Below are 14729 nucleotides of genomic sequence, written 5' to 3' on the forward strand. Positions count from 1 at the left end.
ATTATTGGCTGGCCGCGGATCAAAATGTCTGGCATCTTCTTCGTGACGTTCGCGTGATATTCGCGATAATTAATGGTCAGTATCATTGCGAAGTCGTGCGCGCACGTTGCATAGTCATTTCCTACTTTCGTGATTACACGCGGGAGTGGTACGTAAACATCGTGCGATTATCGTTGGGACTATCTCGACGTGATTAAGACCTCATTGTGACCGCCGTGGACGACAACGAGACGCTTGGCTCCGATCGGCCGATAGTCGGCTTTTTCGTTTCTCGTTCCCTCCGAGTAGCAAGAGATTTCCCATGCCGAAAATCCAAAGGCCAACTTTTCGAAATAGAAGGCGCTCTGTTGCTCGGCGGCCACCCGACGTGTCCGACCCACCCGCGTTGATCTGAAAGAAAACGATCTCGGTGGCTATGGACGGTAGGCTCGGGCAACCGTCGAGTGGCCAAAAGAAAACCCGACACCGGGAAGGCAGTTCGTCGGATAATTTCACCGCGGCCTCCTCGACGATGATACCTCCTATCGATCATCCGGTGGTTCCTCGAAAGCCCGACAAACCTCGCACCGTCTGGAGATTGTCTTTCACGCTCTCTCGTCCGGCGCCCCGTCATTCGCTCTGAATCGCCTCCGAGCCACACGGTCCTTCCCCTCACCTCCATCCGATCGAGTGTCGTTAATCCCGAGCAAGCTGCCTCGATCTCTCGTTGACGAGTCCAATCTGCTCCGTCGTTTATCCAGCGACTCTCGTAGACCGCTTTAAATCGCCGGTTGGGCCGTCACGCGACAGCTCCATCACGACCGGCGATCGAACCGAACGCGACGATCGAGAGACAACGCGAGTCCAAACGAGAGACACCGGAAGAGAGAGAGAAGAAAAAGAACACGTCGTGCGTGTGTGTGTGTGTATAAATTGCAAGAAAGGGCGGGGAAAAGGGCGAAACGAAAGAACGAAGCGAAGGAGATGCGAAGGGTGAAAGAGGGACGACGACTCCGGCGAGCGGTTGGTTCGCGAGTCTCGGTTACCAGCCGACTATAGCCTGCTTAACGCGTAACGCGACACCGAAGGACGCGGCGTTCGTAGGATCAGCTGGAAACTGTGGTCCGTAGCGAATTGTCGACCACCGCGGCGAAACGCCATCGGACGAACGATGCCAACGAAATGGGATTTTCGAACGGGAGAAATCTCGAGCATTTAGCCGCCACCGCGCCACGCAAGCGTAAACGCGCGTTCTACCAAGACGCACCGTGCGGAGACGAACGGACGAACGAAGAGAGGGAAGCACGCAGGAAGGAAGAAAGAAGGAAGAGCGAAGGGATGGACGAAACGAGTCCCGGCTGAAAAAGGCGAAGGATTAGGGGGAAGGGGGCCCGGGGCTAATCGCCGTCCGCTCGAACGTGCGGGACCACACACCGCCGCGCCGCGTCCACGGCCATTCCTCTTCTCGTTCCTTTGAAATATCGCTGTCAAACGGCCGAACTCTATTAGTCGTCACGTACGATCGAATCCGAAGTTCGCCGACACCACTAGCACGCGGTATACGAGGAACGCGACTAGCGAGCGTTCGCCGTGGCGAAGTCTGCGCCGCGAAGGCGAGCGGCACGCCAGAGCAGAACGTCGCGTCGCAGCGACAGACGTAGACCCGGGCGCGCGCGCGTGCGCACTACCAGCGTTGCACCTGTGTACGCAAAGCGGAAATGACGCAGCAGAGAATCTCTATACGCATTAACCCTGGTTGCAATTCACGACGCGCCGTAGCCTCCCGGCCTTGAATTATATCCTTAATGTTTTCATAAAGCTTCCTTATGTACAGACAATAAAAGCCCTAATTACGGTTGTTGGCCAGGACGGGTGAGCGGCCCGAGGCGGTCGCCTATTACTATTCGTGCTATGCCGGCCCTCCTGTAATTGTTACACCGAGCAATAAATATTCCTCGTCGATCTGACGAGTCTGCGTTTTCCCCGTAATGGCGCGGTTACGCTCGAAACGTTCTAATTAGAGGCCACCGCTGTTACCCATTAAAGTGTCCACGACTACCGCGGCTACGCCCTTCGAACATGGCCGATCTATAAACAACGATCCGATACTCGGATCGGTTTTACCCAACGGATCGAGAACGTCGCTCGGAACGTAGCCGAGCGTGGTCGATCGTTTCCCGTGCATCCAGCTTTCCTCGGTGATTTCCTTCGCTCTCCGTTATCCGCCGACCGAGCGAATCGTCACGACGCGACCAAAGGCCTACGAAGCTGCGTACGACGCATATGCGTACGTAGAGCAAGAGAAAGTACGTCGTCGTTTCTCGCGCTATTCCAAGCGCAACATCTCTCGCGAGGATAAGGTCGAAACGGACGCTCGGCCGATCGAAGCGTTTCCGGTTGACGCGAGCGTGCTTTCGATACCGCGTGAAACGCTTCGGCGTTTTAACGGAGCTCGCGATATTAGCGGAGCGCGCGCGGAGGGGATTCCATCGAACGGGGAGCCTGTTATTCTCCGCCTACCCCGAGGCTGACACAGGGCATTAGGTAAGTGGTAGATAATAATAGGTTACACCCCACTGATGGTCGAAGATAGTTCATCGAGCAACGCGGCTTCGTTCTCTCTCCCTCTCTCTTTCTCTCTCTCTTTTTCTTTACTCGCCTCGGTTACTATCGCACGCATCCCATGAACGAAAATGACGTGGACGGGAGAAGCTCGGTCCTCGATCTCTCGGATCTCGGTCCTTCTCGATTCTCGCGAAACGTCGGGACGCGAAATCCGTGGTGGATGGATCGCAGCACGCACGAGAATACGCAGGGTATAAACGGGAAGAAAGACGGCGAATGGAATGCGTGAAAGGACGAAGCGTGCGCGGAGAGTGGTCGGAAAAGCGAGAGAAAAAGCAGAGGAACGGGAAGAGGAGGGAAGCCAGAGACGAACGGAGATGGGGAGAAAAAGAAGAAGGGTAAATGAGAAACGAGCGTGCGATCGCACTGAAATACGGGTAAGAAGATTCGAAAAGAAGTCGGGGCGAAACGGGTAGAGCGCGCGAGGAAGAGAGGAAAGAAAGGGAGAAATAGGCAGAGAAAGAGCGAGTGTAACAGTGAAGAAATTAATAGCCATAAAATATGAATAGAAATTAGCAGGTTCGGGGTGGCGTGACGCGTTTGCTCGCTCATTTCCTTTCGGCGCGTTGAAAAACAACAAAACAACGCAAAATACGGTCGAGCCTGTAATTTACCCGGCTGCCGCCGAGCGGTCCGACGCGCGATCGAGCCGGTTCTGTGTGAGTCACAGGTACGAGCCTCAACGGCGATCGTGTGCGTGCCCGACGATCGTACGTGGAAGCCGCGTACGGCGAGTAGCTCGCCAGTGTGAGTGATCTCTCGGCCGCTTTCGAGCGAGCGAAGATCGCGCGTACCGCTGCGAGGCCGACACTCTTTCGACTCCTCTCTCGGAGCTCGCAAGCCGGCCGCCCATCATCGTCGTCGCACGGTAGGTATGGAAGGTAATGATCCGGTAATGACCCTGACGCGTTGGATAGCCAGCCGATATACGCGTCGGCCCAGCTAGTACGTACCGCTCCACTCGACGTTTCTTCGTCTTTCTCGATCCCCGATCTCTCCTCTCCCGTTCTCATTTCCATTTCTCACACCGCCTCTTGCTCCCGTTACACCCACACCGCCGCCACCATCCCTATCATCGAAACCTCCCCAACCCCCAAAATATCTCGACGATGCACGCCAAGACCTTTGTTTTCGCGTTTTAAACGGCGGTTATTAGCTCCGCGGCGTTCTTCGGCCACCGAACGAAGCTTCCCCGGTCCTTTCTTATTCCGTCTGCGTCGCTCTCGCGCCGCGCGTTCGTCTTTCCGTCTTCGTCCGTCCCCATCTGGCAGTTTGGTAATGCGGCCGGCTAATGGGCCAGAGCGATGGAGGACTTTGGGTATCGGTTAGAGCTGTCCAAGTTGCCGAGGGTTGATGCTGCTAGTTCTGCCGGTGGACGCGAAACGGAGGAACGAGGCAGGGTGATCTTCCTCTCGCTCGAGGACGTCCGGGAGGCAGAGAGAGAAAAAGAGAGAGAGAGGGAGGGACGAGCGCGCGCGAAACAGAGAAAAGGAGAGTGGAGAGTTTGCCAGAGGAAAAAGAGGAAGAAGAAGGCCAGAGCGGCAGCGGTAATGACAGGCCGTCCGCTCTCGAAGCTAATATAGATGAATGCCCTGCCCTCCTTGCCCTCCGGAACCAGCAGAGTGAAGAACGTGGAATCGCTCTCTTTCCCTTCTCTCCTCCTTCGTTGGCATCCTCGCCGACATCGTCCACCGACCCTCCTCCTCCTCCTCCTCCTTTTCACTTCTTTTCGACTTTCGGCTTTCGGCTTTCCGCTTTCGGCAAACGACGAGGAATCAACGGTTCGCCGATTTCGCCCCTTTCGTCGAGGATGCGGCGCCGAAAGCCGAGGCAACGCGAGAAAGCGAACAAAGGGCCGTTCTTCCGTCGAGATTCGACTCTCCCGTGCACCGAGCGAGTCTCGCTCGTTCTTCGTTTCGCTTTTCCACGCGACGTTTCCCCGAATCTCGTCGAGACGTACGGGTTGCCGCGTTACGGCGCGTTCCCCCGGCCAGCGAATCGGTGTCTCGCGTTTGTGCGTTCGAACGTTTTTCACGAACGTCTCGATGCCCCGACGTTCGAGCAATTTCGAGTTTCACGCGGCAGCTGGCCGTAAATTTGGACCTGCGAGGCAAGGTCAGTCGGAGCGAGACGAGACGAGACGAGACGAGACGAGAGGAGACGAAAGGCGGCAGCGCGGTGAAGCCGAGGACGAGGCGAGACTCGGCACGGCACAGTCACGTTTTTATAAATGGTTCTTAAATTTTCACAGTTACCGTAATATCTTTATAAGAACGATTTCGGAGGTTTTTGCGGGCACGTATGCCAACGCGGCCACGATGATGGCGGTGGTGGCAGAGGCGGTGGCGGCGGCAGCGACGGCGGCAGCGACGACGGAGAAAGAGGACCGGGGTTTTGCGGCAGGAGGGAAGCAGGAAAGAGGAAGAGCGAATTGGAAAAGGGAGAAGAGCGAGGGATGAGAGCGAGGGTGAGAGAAAGAGACGAAGGAGAGAGTACGAAGGTGAGAGCGAGGGTGAGGACGAGGCCGAGGGTGTGAGAAGGAGAGAGGGGCGAAAGGGCCGAAGGGGCATCTATCTATCAGCGGCGGCGTGAAGTGGGCGGGAGCATGCGCCGTATTGCCCCGTACGGCCGCTCTCTCATTAACTCCGGACGCCGCCAGAGCCGCATCCGTGCAGCCGAACACGACTGCCGCGAACCGCCGTGCCACGCCGCGCCGAGACGAGCGTTTTTCTCTTTCGTATCGCACGAATTCTTTCTTGTCGAGCGCTCGTGCGCGATTCCAAATCACGCGAATGTCGTCAACCGTTTGCCGATTTTATCGCGCTTGCTCGATCGCCGCCGTTGACAACGACGGTGATGACTTTTCCCGCGACGGAAGGACGTTTTCTCGGAAAATTGGCAATTTCGATCGCGTCCGAGATGCTATCGCGATCGCGTTAGGAAGGGTACAGTCTAAACGGTGGTGAGCCGAACGATGGAATGACGGGGCAAGATTTTTCGTGATCTCGGTTAGGCAGGTGCTGATTTGAGGAGGGTCGCGTTAGAGCGGACTGTGATTTTCAAACGATCGTCCTCTCCAAACTGCCGTGTCATTAAAGCGTGGTCGATCGACGAGTCCGTCGCTCTTTCTCCCAGGGAGAATTCGTTCGTGGTATCGGCGATAAGTCGGCGAGTTTCGAGAAAGACACCACGGGACACGGTCGTCCAACTGGTTCGACGTTTCGCTGATCCCGTCTCTTCGGTTCGACGTTTACGAAAAATTTCCAAACGCTCGAAACACGCCCTTCCATTCTCGGAAGCGCATCGAAGATCGCGTCGAACGCATTAGCGGAGAGAAGGACTTTCCGGTTGAGCCTCGACACGCCTCCGATTTGCACGTGATTACCGGCGAGCTGTGCCGCGCCCGACCGTACGCTGGTCCCGAGAGAACGAGAATTCCTGTCAGGCATACGGCTCTCTCGTGACTCGTCGCCCCAAACTCCGTGCTTTGTCCGCGTTTTCGATTCTCGTCCGCGGCCCGTGCACCTCATTTGCCCACCTCGTGCTCGAGATCCGACGCTGCCGCAAATCTGCACGGCGATAATACCGGTAACGACTCTTCTAATTAGATCGGCGCGTTCTCCCCGACCCTAAAATCTTTTAATCGTTGCTCCATTACGAGCGAACAAATTATTTAATCGCATCGTTTGCACGAACCCCGAAGCAGGTGTTTGGCAGACGGCGGCCGCGACGCGTTGCCGATGCGATCTCTCGCGATACGATACGATGCGATGCGAACCAAGGCGAGGAAAAAATGAATATGTAAGTACGGCTAAGTGAGTGCGTTCAGGGCTCGATATCGTTTTTGCGAGGCGAAAGCACGAGTGTTGGGAAGGAGCGTGCTGCCGGAGACAAGACGACTTTATTGAGTAGTCGTTATCGATTCTCCGGTACACACTGACGCGCGTCTGCACCTAACACGTTTGCTCGCACACGCCAGTGCATCGTACGCAAGGTATACACACGGTAGGCCATTTGCATAAAACCTTCGCGAATGCGATCCGGATATCGGTAGAGCCAGAGTTTAACGATTCGGTGGGCGTAGTTTGAGGCAAGTAGTCGCGTCGTTCGTACTCGTTAATCGAACGTAAACGATCCGAATAATCGTTTTAATCGCGGAGAGAAGTTTTCCAGTCGCGTAACGGCACGGCGCAGCGACGCGTCCATTCCCAAGTCGGAAAGTTCTGCTGGAATATCCTGGAATTTCGGAGCTGTGGTGGGAATCGTCGAAAGGGATATCAAGAGTGTGCGTGCACACGAAGAAAGAGAGGAAACACCGGAGCGGGCAGGGGGTGGGGACGAAGGAAGGGAGCGACAGAACAGCGAGGAAATTGCAATTAATCGAGATCGTTTGTTTGCCAACGAACGTAATGTCCGATAACGACGTAGCGTCCATCTGTCAAGATTAATGGTAACGCCGGTTATTGGAACGTTACTTTGTCGCTGTTAACGATAATCCTTTGACGCGGCGCATGGCCGGTGAAAAAGTTCTTTTCTGTCACGCATGTATCCGCCCCGGCCGTAAACGCGGAGAGGAGAGAAGGTGAGCGAGTGCGAGCGCGAGTGCGAGCGCGAGTGCGAGTGCGAGTGCAGGTGCGTCGTCGTTCATGTAGATAGATGATCACGGATAACTGGAAATCGAGCGTCCGTGAGCACGCTTATTCTGGATCAAACGCGCCTCTCCTTCGACATTTAGCGTTGTATAAATTTCCACTTTTAACGAGATCTAAAAGATCGCGCGATAATTCGGCCGGCACGATGATTAAGGTGCCGACGTTATAATGGCGCGTAATGATCGCTTCGCTCGCACGGCACGGCACCGTACCGCACGGCCGCGGCTCGAAATATGCGCGAAACGAATCGATCCACCATGCTGGATTGGCAAACGTAAGTACGACACGTTCGGTGCGTGTGTTCTACCTACCGATCGAAATCCGTCAGTCTCGACGAGTCTCGGAAACCTTTGGCGAACGGATTGCTGTCGATCTTCAGCTTGGTTATCTGCAACATTATCGGTTCACGCTGGGTAATTACCGACTCTCATTTGGAATCGCGCGTTCGTAACCGCGAAGAAACTGGACTAATTTCGTGATAAAAAGGTAGACCGCGTTCGCCGTGGCGCTTTACGGCTGTCGGAGAGCAGCGACGCGTGTTACGAAATTAGTCGAGTTTCTGATCGAATCGAGGAACGTCTCGCGTATAATACCTAAGCTCGTATACGTAACTAGTATCCACGTATACTCACCAACTGATTCTGGTAGGCAGTCACCGCGGTGAAAATTGCTTCAGGGAATATGAACGTTTTGTGCTCCTCCTTCTGAAGATCGCTTATACGAAGATTATTGTCGTCCGTTTGTCGACAGCGTACCAAATGTATCCTCGGTTGATATCTGTGCATCGAATTCAAAACGATCTGAAAATAGAAGAGGAAAAGAGCTGAGAGTAGCGAGGATACGCGCGATGATTTATAAAGTCTTAATTAACGTCTCGGAAATAACTGGAAGCGTCGTATAAATCCTGTTTGCGTTTCGAACGTTAATAGGCGACGACGGCCGCTAAGTTTTATAAACGGCCACGCGTTTGCCCGTCATCTTTCTCGCCACTTTATCACTTATCACTTATCTAATAACCGATAGCAGGGCGGAAATTATATCGCGAGAATCCCGCGCTGCGTCCAGAGAACGCCGTTTCATTTTCTAATCGACCTCGCGAGATACCTACAACTTTCGCAACAGGTACCGATTCAAGGTAATTCCAACGAATCTAAATCAACCGAGACCGCGATTAGATCGCTAGGAGTCGCGTTCGCGCGCTCGTCCCTTTCAACCAGCCCCGCCACCAAATTTCCATCGTGCGTCGAAGCAAGCGTTAACGTTAACGGTACACCGGTCGATCCGCCGCGCACCTTGTAATTTCAACTTTTAGCGACGCGTCTATCATTTCCGTGCGAGCAACTTTAACATTAACCCGGGAACACCGAGTTACAGCCGATGGAACCGGAGAACTTGCGTATCGATTTCCTGTCTCAAACAATGTGCCACGATGAAACAAGTTTCTCGCGTAGATATCGCGCAAACCCGCGCCTGCGGAATGCTCTACTCCAGATACATCAACGTTGCCCGACATAATCGCGACATTCGCGCAAAACGCTCGCTCGAATTTTCCACGTCCGTCTACGACTTCTTTCGACCTACGTGGTCGTACGCTTACGCGCATTCCGCTTTCCCTCGATCTCGTCTAATCGATAGTCTCGTGGTCGGTGGACTCGAATCGCGCGCTTCGTTTCACGCTCGCGCTCTTCGCCCCTTTGCTTTTCTCCTATGTGCCCGTTTCGCTTCGAGCTGCCCCGGCAAAAGCACGCGCTTAAATCGTGTCCCTGTTTCTCGTTAACAATAAGAGCGTGGAACGTTATGGTATCGTACAACGCACGGGGATGCGATATTAAACAGGATTTTTATTAGCGACCAGATTATCGTTGAAAATATATCCGGGATATCTGCGGCTGGCATCGCGCGTTGACGCGCCACCAGACACTCCCCGACCCGACGCGGCGCGGCACGACGCGAAGCGCAGCGGCTACGCCAGACACCGACAGCGCGAAAAACGAAATTCCTCGTTTAGGCGACAGGCTGTCCTCGAAGCGCGTTGTCGCGTCGTTCGGTGCGACGATCGAGCGAACGTCTTAATTTTTGGTAGACAGTCGAGCGCCACGAGGGTTGTGCATTTCCACGGAACCTCGACGAGAAAATCCGTTTTACGCTCCGGCGATACGTTAACGTCGCGTTAACTCTTCCGCTTTACGATTACGAGTATTTCCTCGTCGACGGAATAGCAATTTCAGTCGCGCGATATCGCCGTTACCAGAGATTTTTAAGGATGCGCGACGTACCCTTACGTTCACGTTACTCCGATAAATGGAAATTGTCGCGGTAAATAGCAGTCGGTACACACCGATTATACGCTAATCGCGTATACTCGAGAAACCGAAACCAATCCACTCTCATCGTCGGACGCACGCAATTTGCATCTAGCGATTTATCAAACAACGCGGCATCCATGTAATGTACGTTGATAGCGGTATTACATGTGCGATTTATAGTCGTTTTTCTCCTTGCACGGTCTCGCTCGACCACGATACCCGTCGACGACCGATAGCTGTCGGTCGAGAACGAACGATCGACGCTCGCTGGCTCGCGGCCGCGGTCGGTTCCGATGGAAATGTCCTCGGAACATTTCGTTACTTAATCCGGCAGCCGGGACGGCTCGTTTCTCGCTCGTAATTTATTTTTATAACGCAACGGTATACCATGAAATTAATATCCCCGCGTTGGCCACGAACCGTTTCCTTCTCTTTCGCAACGCTGCTTTACGTGACTATTTATTTTCAGCCCCGTTGCATCCATATCTTTCCGCTTTAGCGAATTATCGGCGCTCGTATTGTCAAATTGCAACGCGTTTACAAACATTCTGCCTAAACACCGGCAGGCAAACGTCTGTCCGCTCGAATTTCAACGTGAATCCGGCCTGTTGCGACATCGATAAAGGAAACAATACGAACGCGATTCGCGTAAGCGTGTATATATTTGCAAAGGCAGAGAGAGGTCGTTGTTAATATCCCGGCGCGGCGTTGTGATTTACGATTATGCAATAGCTTATAAATTTTTCATTCGTCGCGTCGTCGCACGATGGTGCAAGGACGAATGTTAAACGAGCAACGTTATATTCTCGATATCGCGCCGCGCGACGTCCTCCCGTCTCCTTCGGGTGCAAGATTCTGTTCTCTCGATGGAGCAGAGAAAAAGGAAAAGGTCTCGAATTTAATTCGAGTCCGGATAACGAGTACGGCGGCGCGGCGCGGCCCCGTGGACCGAACCGTAGGTTTCCAAGCGGGCAACTTTATGCCCGTACGATTATAGGTGTCTGGGATCCTGGGGTGCCCCTATCCGTTTTCTCTGCACCGTTGGATAGTGGGACACCCCACTGCAACCTGTCAGAACTCCAATTTGCTCTACTCTGTTCGCTCGACTGTTCGTGTGGATGCCACCGAACGTACACCGATTTCTCCGTAACAGCGTGTGCTCGCGCGACCGACGCACCGTGTCTATTTCATACCGATTTCTGATTTCCTCGTTTTCGACAATCGTTTCGAAACGCGTCGTCCCTCAGTTCTTCCCTTCTACTGCTCCGATTTTTCTTCGCGCGATTTTCTTCTCTCTGAAAGAACAACGCGCGCCAGTTTCCGCCCGGACGAATTACGCGTAACGCGTCGCGTACGCACGCATAGGACAACGAGGCGCGATTAAAATAATTCAACGTATCGACCCTTTCTGTCTTTCCTCCGTCAGCCCTCTCGCCTTGCTGGATTTCTACTTAGAGGCACGAAATTTAATACCTGACGTCAGCCTAAAGGACATTGCGCGCATGATCGTGAGAATCGTCGGTTTGCAAGGACCGTGTACGGCACGTCTTGCAACGTACTTCGCCTATTTTTATCCGAGCCCGATAACGCGACTCGCCGATCCAGACATCGGAAGATTAGTCTAATTTTATTAGAGAGATGAAAACGATTTACTCGGTTACAAAGTAGCAACGTCGATGATAATGAGCTTTACGGTTTCATCGAATATACTCGTATTAGTCGCGCCTTGCTATTATATCTGCCGTTTAGTCAATTACATCATAAATTCCAATTGGATATTCGCTATCTCCTCATTCGATGTATCATAAATCATTTTTAATCTCAACATTACGGCTGACTAAAGCTTCCTGGTATCCGCGGCGCTAAAAGCGCGCCGTGTTAAGAAATTATTAATATCTTTTGATGCCGATGCTCGTCCCGTTCTCGTGATCGTTGTAGCGACGCGAAATATTTCTCCCGATGGTATTAACGTCGATCACACGGTAGAAACGGAACGGAACCGTGTCGCTTTCGGTTCGTTACGTATTTAGAAGGGAAATGTCAAAAGCGCGCACGACGACGATGACAAGACGCAAGAATTCGACGGTCAGATTTTTGCTGCCGTTTTTTGTCCGAGTCACGGATCCTCGATCGGAGAAAAAAAGAAACAAGAGAGAAATAAAAACAGAGAAAAAGAGAAGGAGAGAAGCAAAGTCGAAACTCGATCTCTTTGCGCGTTCTGTTCGACTTTGCCATCCCGGTCGTCCCAAAAATCGTCGGGCGTAGGAGCGCACGGTGTACCGTTTCCACGGTAATTTAGATTTAAACTGGAGAAAAATATCGGTGGATCGGCAGACCGGTGAGCCAGGCATTGGGGAATAGTAGCGGGAGAGGCGCGCGGCAACGTATCTCCCTACAGGTATCGTACAAGACGACTCGTCGTCGCAGGTGGATGCTTGCTTTTGGACCACCGTGTAGTAGCCAACACGCAGGCGGGGGTCTTATAATATCGCGTCATACGAAACGATGAAATAGTGGCCGTAGCGAAGGAATGTTCCCTACCACTTGAGTCGTCGAGTTGAGAGTTGACTGGCGTTGCGTGGCTCTCCCAGCTCTCCCGGCTCTCCTGGCTCGACTCCGCTCACCACGACTGCTTTTAACCGGTGTGTCTGTTCCTCGACACTCGCCTGCCTAGCCTTTTTTCCTTCTCTTTCTTTCTTTCTTTCTTTCTTTCTTTCTTTCTTCCTTCCTTTCCTTCCTTCTTTTAGCCCGCTTCTTTCCTTCGCACTTGCTCTCCACCATGCTTTACATGTATATTCACCTACGTACACCTATCCTTTATGCGCCAAGGTTTCTCGCGTACACGCGCGTCTCCGCTGAAAAATGCATTTCTGGAGATGCACGTGTCGCTACAATGCGGCACAGCGGTAGTACGACGCTGCATGTACGAGTACGTAACACAGCGCGTAACGCGTGTTCGAAGAACGACGACACCCCGTCGAATTCGTAGTTGCAGCCTCTCTCTCTCTCTCTCTCTCTCTCTCTCTCTCTCTCTGGAAGAATTCGCGGTGCAGAACGCGTAATGGATGAAGCGACCGCCAGGTAAATACGCAGGTATAGCGAGAACGTCGCAAAACGGAATCGTTCATTGCCGTAAAACGTCGGTGTTAACGAACGTCTAATTAGTGTAGATGGATGCAGACGTGTGTTCGTCCGGTGCGCAACCACACTGATCGTTCCAGGCTGTCGAGGAGGAAACGTAGTCGTGCTGCTTTCAGGGATACTGACTGTACGCCAACTTGGAAATGTCGATGCGCGATATCGCGGACAGATAAGGATCGGAACGGAACATTTCGGTACGAACCGGAACGTAACACGGATCAGCGAAGGTATACGCGCGCACGAAAGCGAAAGAAAGTGTCGGGAAGCGAGCGCGCGAGGTTGTCGAGGTGGAGGAGGCGCGCGCGAGAGACGGGAACAGGCTGGCGGAGAGAGATTCAAAAGGTGCTCAACAGGCCAGGCGTGGGCTACTCGTGATCATCATGACAAAAGCTCCGGGCAAACATCCATTCAATTTATTAGCTTATAGGCATGCCGTCGTGCCTACTATACACACCACCTACGACAGACACTACCACCAACCGCCTATAATGCTCGTAACATTATGGCCAGTCCGCGAGTGGACGGTTCGCGCGACCCTCGTTTGCTTCTCGCCTCTCCCCGGATCTACGCTCTTTTCCCGCGTTACTCTCTTTTCGCCATACAGTTATACTTTTTACGATGTTAACCTCTTATGCTTACGATATTTCTGCGAGCCCGAAAGAAACGCACTCGGCTCTGCTACCACCTAGCCACCGACGCCTGTCCGAATCACAGTTTTTATCGACTCGCGAAATTTCCAGCGTCTCGTCTCTTCCACCCGTTTGCAATTGGCGCGCGATCGCCAGTACACGACGAAAAGGAAACAGATCTGTCGAGCATCGCGATCGATCTACGCGAGTACGACAAGAACGACGACGACGACGACGACGACGACGAAGACGGAATATTACGTTTCACGTGCTGGCAGCTTCGACGCCCACGATTAACGAGCAGTGTTGACGATAACGCCACGCCTACGTGCCCGGTAACGTCGCGTATCCGTTTTACGAGGCCATTTTCGGTGCGCGCGAACGTCCGAAATCTCGTCAACGACGTCTTCGATGCCTCGAAGCAGAGCGAAACTGCGCGATTCTACCGGTGAAAAATGACACTGTAATCCGTGAGCATTGTCGACGTCGTTGGCACTGGTCGTTCGTTAAATCTTTCGTCTTATTCTCGAGCAACGTATGCACACGTCCCATGATCCGATCACCGGTTCACCACGTTCGAAGAAACCCGCGAATGTGTGAATTTAGCGATAAATAACGCGAATGTCTGGCTAGTTTGGATCGCCGCTCGATCTCGCAGAATCTGGTCGAACGAAGCAAACGTCGTGGCCGCCCCGTTCCCGGTCCGGTCCGACCCGCGAACCCGACGAACTTCGTTCGAATTTCACAGTCGTAAAAATGCGAAGCGCGCTCGTCAAAACACAGAGGTAGATTGTTCTGCCGAGATCGATATTTGACCCACGTGCATACCAGCTTTACGAGGGTGCACGAACAAGCGATCAGGCGGTTGCTCGCGAACTTTCTTACCTGGCCGTGTTTGTCCATGTCGTTGTTCGTCAGCTTGACCTTTTCGAACGAGACCACCTGCTTTCGTAGCTGATCCCCGGTAAACGGTGAGTCCGGGTGAACGTAGAGCCGCGCCGGCGCCGGTGGATCCGCTTTCCCCGCGACTAACCAACAGCTACGATGGTACGCGTATCGGTATCGTTTGTTGTCCACTGGCACGATGTCCATCAACACCGCGTACCTGCCTTCCGATTTTAATCCGCTGAACGATACGCGACAGGTCGGGAACATTCGTCTGAAAAAAAAAAAGAAAAGCGAACGAACGTTTTTTGCTTATCTCGGTGATCGACGTTCGAAAGGAGAACCGTGCGCACGCCTAATCGCAACCATGTACATAGTTACAGGCACTGCGCTGAAGTTGCCGATCGTTCTCTTGTTCTTGCGATCTCGTTCGATAGAAAATTCGACGTTTAACCTCGACTAAATGGAAAACCGCGGCTCAACCGCAGATAATAATTGACCGATCGCGAAAA

At 53.2% G+C, this 14729-nt stretch overlaps 1 protein-coding gene across 2 annotated transcripts in view; it reads right to left on the reverse strand.

Annotated features, from left to right (window-relative positions):
• The window catches only part of LOC138186519 (T-box transcription factor TBX20), a 29141-nt gene that overhangs the window by 2079 nt on the left and 12333 nt on the right, over positions 1 to 14729 (reverse strand). For both annotated transcript variants that reach the window (XM_069126475.1, XM_069126476.1), the window contains exons 3-5: positions 14218 to 14491; positions 7889 to 8056; positions 7568 to 7644 (exon numbers count right to left, since the gene is read on the reverse strand). In XM_069126475.1, the coding sequence (XP_068982576.1) occupies positions 7568 to 7644; positions 7889 to 8056; positions 14218 to 14491 (519 nt within the window). The remainder of the gene's footprint in view (positions 1 to 7567; positions 7645 to 7888; positions 8057 to 14217; positions 14492 to 14729) is intronic.

The sequence above is a fragment of the Bombus flavifrons genome, chromosome 13 (assembly GCF_040668555.2).
Source record: "Bombus flavifrons isolate JBK064 chromosome 13, iyBomFlav1_principal, whole genome shotgun sequence".
In the NCBI taxonomy this organism is placed as follows: domain Eukaryota; kingdom Metazoa; phylum Arthropoda; class Insecta; order Hymenoptera; family Apidae; genus Bombus; species Bombus flavifrons.